At 32.0% G+C, this 8357-nt stretch overlaps 1 protein-coding gene across 1 annotated transcript; it reads right to left on the bottom strand.

The window, feature by feature from the left end:
- Positions 1 to 1095: 1095 nt before the first annotated feature.
- Positions 1096 to 2318, bottom strand: LOC107059698 (uncharacterized). Its single transcript, XM_015306487.1, has 4 exons — positions 2021 to 2318; positions 1935 to 1976; positions 1384 to 1562; positions 1096 to 1191 (listed from the first exon to the last, which is right to left on the bottom strand). The coding sequence occupies exons 1-4, from the start codon at positions 2316 to 2318 to the stop codon at positions 1096 to 1098; spliced, it is 615 nt and encodes a 204-aa protein (XP_015161973.1).
- Positions 2319 to 8357: the final 6039 nt, after the last annotated feature.

Below are 8357 nucleotides of genomic sequence, written 5' to 3' on the forward strand. Positions count from 1 at the left end.
TGCCACTCTCCTGTATATGTAGAGTTTCTCAACGGGGTAACTTTTTGATCTCTACAAAGTACTTAGGAAAGGGTAATCTACAAACAAAAATATACTCTATCCTTTTTTGTCTAAGTGAGTTATCTTCCATTTTAGCCCGTTTGAAAAAGAACGATATATCTTTTTATATTTTGGAATGTTTTTAATTCCAATATTTCTATTTTACACTGAGTGACATGACCCCTTTGTACAAATGACATGGATAAGTTTTTCTATTTTATTACAAATGCAGTTAATGTATCAAGTCTCAAAACTATCAACATGTAAATCTAGGTATACAAGCTAGAACTTACCCACATTTGTCGCAATTTGCAAGAGTGCTTGATCATCTTTTCAAGATCAGGGATTCGAATAGTAGCATGGCTTAAATTCAAAGGCGCAAGACTATAGTGGATGGACTAGATATATAAATTGGGAAGTGTGACAAAGAATGTCAGGAAGCTTCTCAACAGTCATGGCAAGGTTAACCACGAAGAATCCTCAAATTAGACGCTCCAAAGCCGATGACCTTAGACACCATACAAGAAATGTTAAGCGAGACAAGTGACATGTTGCTATTAGGAAAATGACTAAGCCAATCGCCATTCAGGTTTCCACTATACTATATATTGCTTAGCTAATAGTGAATTACTATCTACCAATCTAGTTGATGACAACAGTGTAAAACCATACATTATTCATTTAACCTTTATTAAATCGTTGAAATTAGCACCATAAAATATTCTCAATCTTAAAAAATCTCTCGAATAATTATTTCATTCAATTTTGAATTAGTTAGCAGCTAATCATAAGTCTTTGTGCTACGAGACATTAATTCTATCACTCTATCAATTATTTAACCACGTACACTTGCATGTGTGTTCGACCTCAACATTGCCCATACATCTTTTTTAAACAAGATTGTTTCTAAAGCATAAATATTTAAGTTCAATCCATAACTGATAATTGTTTATTCTAAAAACAAAAAGAATACAAAGTACATAATAACAGAAGTCTGAAACCAAATCATTAGCTAGCATTGTCCAAACTAAAAGAGATTATTTCCATAATTTTCTTTCAAATAAACGCGAGATCGTCAAACTCATGCCCTTTAAGAAATGTCTTGTTTAGCACTGTCTTCGATTGAAAGGATGCTTCTAAAATATCTAGAGCCTGCGAATAAATTAAGAAAATTAACATAAATCCAATGTCATTACTGAAAGAGAGAACTTATCTTCCATAAATTGACAATGTAAAGTAACGACCTCCTATAACAAGTTCAAAAGACACAAAAAATATAAATTATTCTGTCAATATATATAAGTTAAATCCTTTTTGAGAAAAGTATATGAAGTAAAGGCCCACCTCATTCACACCAAACTCAATTGTCTTCACTTCAAACTCAGCAGTTGATTCTACATTAGTCAGCTTTGACAAGCCAGATATCATAGACAGAAGGGTTACTGACAAATTATCAGTTACCATGTACACTATTAGTCCTTTGACATAACCACCATCACTATCCAAAAACCTGTTTGGAGTAGCTGCATAGATAATTTAGGACAAGCAAACAACCTTCATCAATGATATATTTGTGATATATATATACAAAAACCAGATAATTGTTCCTCAAAAGTATTTTTAAAAAAATATATATTAATCAAGAAAAATTTGTTTCTCACCAAAAATACTTATTTAAAAAATAATTTTCAAAATAAGATGAATTTAAAAGTTTGGCCAAACAATCTATATACATATCTTTAGTTTTAGACCACAAGATTCAAAAATCTTCTTTATTTTTTTAAATTTCATATCAAATCAAAATCAAACAAACAAATTAAAACAGATTACAAACAAACAAATTGAAACATGTTACAGACAAACAAATTGAAACATATACAGTACTAAAAAATTACCTTGAACTAACTCCCAAGCTTGAGGCCAAGATTTTGATTCACCTGAAAACAAACAAATTGAAACATATACAGTACTAAGAAATTACCTTGAACTAACTCCAAAGCTTGAGACCAAGATTTTGATTCACTTGACCTGAGGAGTTGATCCTTTGTTTCATTGGATTGAATATAGGCATCATTTAGATTTTGAACACTTTGGTATATATTTGGGATAGAGCCAACTCTATTGGTTTGAATGTGGTTCATAAAAATTGCAATTGGAAGTTCAAGTAAGCTCATAAGAAAACAAAACAAGTCTTTTCCACCTTCAGCAAAGACAACTCTATTGGTTTTAGTGTCAATTGTAAGCTTCAAACTGCATTTTTCTCCTGAGAACAAAAACATTTTACTAAGACCAAATTTCTGATTTTAGTACAACTTTTAAATACTGATTTATGTGTAACAACAGTTCGAAAGTAAACTTTTCAATTTTGATCGCAAACTTAGGCTTGAATTTTCAAAAAATTTGATGATATAAACGATAGTATAAGTAACAATAACTGATAATTTAAGATATTTGTAAGGCATATAAAAATTCATGATTAAGAAAAAACTCATTCTCAAAATTTGAAAAGTCTCACATAAATTGGAATAATAGAGGATTAAATGGCAAAACTCCACTGTAGAATGAAAAAACATTTATGTAATATTTTTTTATACAATTAAAATATGACTAACCATTGTTTGATTTTCTCCATCTTGTCTGTCTGAGAAAAAGGTTAGTTAGAACTATTTTGGATCTCAAAGAAACCTGCAAGAACTCTTGTTTCTGGATTTGGTTGAACAAACCAAAAACATTAAACATTAATCACTCATGATCATTAATTGAATTTCCAATGCTATTAAATGGTTTGCATAATCTATAAACAAACTCTTAAATTGACCCTTAGTTGCTAAGTGGCAAGTAATACACCTCAACATGATCACAACTGACAACCAAACACTCCAACTCGTTCTATTGTGTCTTATGGACATCCAATGATGACGTGACATATAAATTTTGAACGTGTCTAGATGATCATTATGTAAGTTGGAGTGTTCAACTGACAGTGTGGGGACAAGTTCAGGTGTCTAGGTGCATACTCAAAGTTAAGAATATTTACTTACCGGATCGGATGAGTCCAAATTTAAATGTCTGTTTATATATTATGCCTAAAATATTTAAAATCAAGGGACATAAAAGTAACTCAAGTGATACATGAAGATTTTCTTACCAAATCACTAATCTGAAAATCAATGGTCTTGTGTTGAAGTTGATCAACTTGTGTCTTAAATGTTCTTAGCACATTGATCACACTAGTTGCAGATATTGGTGCAATGAACAAATCATCTGTGATGATCCATGTCATGACTTCACCAACTTCATCAAGTTGCATAAAATTTGGGATCATGTTGGCTAGACAACCAAACACAACTAGGCTGCCTAATGAAATATGCAATTGGTAATTTGAGTATAGTAAATAAAAAGTCAATGAAGTCTTTTCCACATTTAGCAAACACAACTTTATGAGCTTTGCTATCAACCAACAACTTCAAACCAAAATTTGTAGTTTCCATGACTTGCTCCATAACTTGTTTCACAATTCCTAATAACCAAAAGGAATTTCATCAGTCCACCTCCAACAAGGTCAATTAATTAGAAGACATATGTATATACACAAATACAATATGGAGACTCCAACATATAGAAAGTTGAAACTATTCAGTATTGACGTAACACACCTTTTAAGGAGCAATGAATAGAATGATAATTTTATCATATCATTTTTAAATATAATAAGTTTAATGCATTGTCACACGACTATAATTAAAATTTAGAAACTAAATGATAACTTATCTCTTGATTTTCAGAAAATAGACAAGTCAAAATGAACATCTATGAGACTCTTATACTCACACTCTCGTTCATAATTGAGTATATTAAAATATAATTATTGAAAATATATTGAAATTATAAATTAAATGCTACTTTTCTTTTATGCAATTCAAAAAAAAAAAAGATAATGTTTTTTGTTGAAATTTCTTATTCATTCATGCTATTGAAGAAGAAAAACTATATTTTTTGAATCATTTATATCTTAAAAATCAATTACAATATAACATATTCATAATCCAACAATTGAGGTATGGGGAGGATAGAGTGTACACAGACCTTGCCCCTACCTCGTAGAGATACAGAGGTTATTTCTTATAGATCGTTGGTTTAAAATAATGCACCTTCAAGCAATTTGGATAAAGAAATACAAAAGTAAGAGTAGCAACAACCACGAAATAATGTGAATCATGAAGAATATTACACACATACATAGGAATGAACAGTATGACAACAAATTAACGTGACATTTGAAGCAAAAGAAACACAAGTGATATCTGAAGAACAAAAAACTATGAGAAAAGTGTTAATACCACTAGTAAGAGAGGAGGTCCAACTCGACCACTAAGTCTATCCCGCGCGCATACTAACTAATCTTCTACCCTATCCACGGCCTTCAAACACTTCTATTATAAGGTCATGTCTTCACTGCTTCAGTAAGCTGAAGAAAAGTCTGGGTTGAAAGTCATGTTGAATCTTGTAGTCACTCACTAGTTGAAGCTACTTGTGCAAGTGATGATTTTTTCTAGTTTAATGTGTTTGTAACTAATGATCACACCTGTAATAAATTTGAAGGCGCTTAACAGATTCTTTGACTACATGTGTTGTTATACTTCTTTATTCTGCAAGGCTTGAATAATTTGAGGATGGATTCTTTTCAACAAGGGAAGAATGATGGGGTACGAATATATCATCGTTGATATGAAGACCATCAACTAGATCTGAAGTACTTTAAAAACCTTAGAAGATCAATAAAAGAAACATGAAAAGTTTATAACATACAAAAGAGAGATTACATTTTTAGATAGATAATTGCCTAGACAAAATAATTTTCTTGCTTTTAGCTTGAGAGTATTGTAGTAACTATCATAGGTTTGTTATCTACTATTCTAAATAAGTAGTAGAAACTAAGGTTTATCTCAATAGTTAGTTTTTGTTGAACATTTGATGTCCGGGCCCCTTTGTGAGTTGTATGAAAACCCTAGTATCGCTCCAATTGAACCATCTTGATTACTTGGGTGAATATTCTCCTCATACGAGTTCAATTTTCTTTCTTCCTTGAATTTATAATTCTAGTAATTAAATATCTTTTAATTGCTAGATTTTCGTTTCTTCTTCTAAATATTATCCCATTCCTTTTTATTTCTTACATATATATATCCTTGTTATCTTATCTTGCTTATTTAATTGTAAACCTATTTGTTGTTGTTGCATCTAGAATCATATCATTAACGTGTGTTGCACTTTGACATTTTTGTGTTCTTTTTCATTAATTTACTATTCTTATCAACCACTTCAAATTTAAGCATAAATGGTAAAATTTGAGACCGCTTAAAAAAAAAGATGCAAGCTATAACTAATAATAGTAGAGGACGAAGCTAATTAATAAATCAAAACTTATATAAGTATTAAATATACCATTTCATAAATATTTGTAGGAAGCAATAGAAGAAAAAAGGCATACCAAGTATATTTGTGCCGCTCCTTTATTGTTTATTCTAATGGTGAGGGTGATTTATATTCATGATTTATAAGTTTATTTATATAAGCTAGGTATTGGATGGGATTTAAAGGACGAGGTGGGATGATACATTACTAAATTAATTTTGGCCGTTGATGGCTATCTTAATGGATTACGTGAATCTAGGAATGACAAAATGGATAAAATTCACGGCTATTCATCTGATTCAATCCATTTTAAATGAATTATTATCCAATCATTTTAAGATTGTAGGTAAAATATGAATCAATCTATTTTATTTATCATAAATACGAATATCGTGTGATTGCTACCCCTCGAATCAACATTTTGGGCATGACCGACACTCGAAATCATTATTGTCCGGCCTCAAATGCTATAAGATTGACTACTGAAAATGTGAAAGATGAGAAATAATAATTATAGGCTGAAAATGAAATATATTTTTTCATTTTTCCAAAACTGAGAACATCTGAAATAAATATAAAAAAACTAGGATGAAACTACTGTGACTAAATGAAGTCTCAAGTAACTAAACTAAATGAGTCTACCGGGACTTAACTCAAGCTGCCTGTAAACAAAATACCTATGATTGAACAATAAACTAATAAATCATAACTGAAGTCTTGAAGATGCGAGGAGGACTCTTGTCACGTCCCGAGCCTATACCTTGGACGTAGACGACACTCGAGAAACATTGTTGATCCCCAAGCGGACCCTTGGCCTGACTAACTACTTAGCGAAAGACTAACTCAAGCAAATTTAATAAGATTTAAAACAGAATTTAAATTCAAAAGTCTAAAAACTACTCAAAACTCAAACTATATCAAAATACTATACTCAAAGCTGTCTGAAAATAATGATAGTTTGTCAAAATAGTTCAAAGGAAATACCGATAGAAACTCAACACTAACTATCGATGAAGCCTCTATAGTTCAACATGGATGTTAGACAAGACCCACGACACTCAAAATTACCAAACTAAAAGACAAGAGTGGAGTCCTCCGGAATGCAAGGAAGGCTTACCAAAGCTATCAAGAAGTGCAAAGTGATCTCAACAGAGCGCTTGTTAATGATCATTCACACCTACATATGCATCATAGAAAGATGCAGGTCGAATGACATCAATACATTGAATGTACGAGAATGTAATAAGCTGAATGAATAAATAAATGAACTGATAAGGCTGGAAGAATACTCACCTCAACTCAACTAAATACAAAGAAATAATAAGATAAGAAATTTTTAAACTTCATAAATAAAATATGCTAACTCAAGGATGTATATAAAAATACAATAAATTACTCTTTACTCTTATTTGAGAGATTCTCTAACCGACAATCATCACTATTAGCTACGTGATGATACAAAATCTCCCCCACGCTACCAGACTTGTCCTATACCTTTCAGAGGTATAAAACACATCAACTAAGTGGATTCACTAAAGCTCTGCTCGAAAGAAATAAGGAATCATCTAAAAAGTATGATCATTTACCCATGTTGCTTACATGGTTTATGAGGAATGTGATTTTTCTAAATCCATCCCCATATTCATGCTCAATACCACTCCCAATAAATATATCCTCATGCTCAAATGTATAAAACATACTCTTTCTCATTTTGAGGTACTTGCTCAAAATATCCTCTTAAGAGAAGCAACTGCTATGAAAAATCTCTAAACTCATTAAAGCATTTAGAAATCAAAATTTATCTTTTCTCAATGTAAAAATGATACATTTGAGAATTCTTAGTTCCCTTATACTCTTTCTCAAATCATGTGTCACGCCCCGAGGCTACCCCCTAGGCGTAACATGGGATCAAGGATCCCGAGTGACCTCAAGCTAACCCTGAGTCTGCATATATCAAGCATACTAGAAATAACTAAGTAAAACATGATCTATGCGGAAGCTAAAAACAGTGGATATCTGAAATGGGGAAAAACCCAACTAGTCTGAATATGTAAAATATAATAAGAATTTAGTGATGACTGAAACAACACTTAATAACTCGAGTTGAATCTAGTACTATTTTTGAAAAGCCTCTAACTAAGTTTAGTTGTTGGGACATACCCCAACTAACTCTAACAAAATTGAAAAACTGAAAGTAAAGACTAAAATAGAAAGCATGTCTATTGTCCTCTAAGTATGAGGACTCGCCACTGAAGCTGATGAGGTCGAATCGAGAATCGATCTAAGCGTGATATGGAAGTTGAGTGTCTGAACCTACATCATGAAACGATGTAGCGCAAAGTATGCATTCGGTACTTGGAATGTACTGAGCATGTAGAATATAGATATGCTTAGCTGAAAAAGTATATAAGCTGAACAATGCATAACTGAGCAAGATTACAATCTAAACAAGGATATAGATATGTACTGAAGTATAACTGAAAGATAACCGGATGCAATGACCAAGTACTAATCATGAAGATAACATGTTGACTGAATACTGAAATAATGTTGAAAACCTAGTCAATGCAGTAAGAGTCTGACTACGGGAGCTACTATTAATCGACATAAACCATGTGAGCTAAACGTGGTGTCCGATGTATACGCCCCATCGAGAGGATCCAATATACCTTCCAAGGGGTATAGAGGCATGACTATGGCGTGATCACTAAATCTGATGCCTAATTGAGGGGACTTATAAACCTACGTGGGCGCGTCGTTGTAGGACTTTGAGGGTACGTGGAACCTTAGTCCAGCTCGGTGCTTAGTCTACTCCCATCTGAATATTAATGAAGCTAAAATGCACCAAATATTGAAAAGCTCAAAACAGACATGCTAACTGAGAATGCAACATTTATATACTG

This window comes from Solanum tuberosum, unplaced genomic scaffold (genome assembly GCF_000226075.1).
Source record: "Solanum tuberosum cultivar DM 1-3 516 R44 unplaced genomic scaffold, SolTub_3.0 scf00033, whole genome shotgun sequence".
Lineage (NCBI taxonomy): Eukaryota > Viridiplantae > Streptophyta > Magnoliopsida > Solanales > Solanaceae > Solanum > Solanum tuberosum.

What these genes read in the sequence shown, in the direction of transcription:
- LOC107059698 (XM_015306487.1), bottom strand. Translation starts at nt 2,318, where the DNA reads ATGTTTTTGTTCTCAGGAGAAAAATGCAGTTTGAAGCTTACAATTGAC. An exon ending in AGCTTGGGAGTTAGTTCAAG is followed by an intron (nt 1,563 to 1,934) that starts GTAATTTTTTAG and finishes TTATCTATGCAG; the next exon opens with CTACTCCAAACAGGTTTTTG. An exon ending in TTGAGTTTGGTGTGAATGAG is followed by an intron (nt 1,192 to 1,383) that starts GTGGGCCTTTAC and finishes ATTTATTCGCAG; the next exon opens with GCTCTAGATATTTTAGAAGC.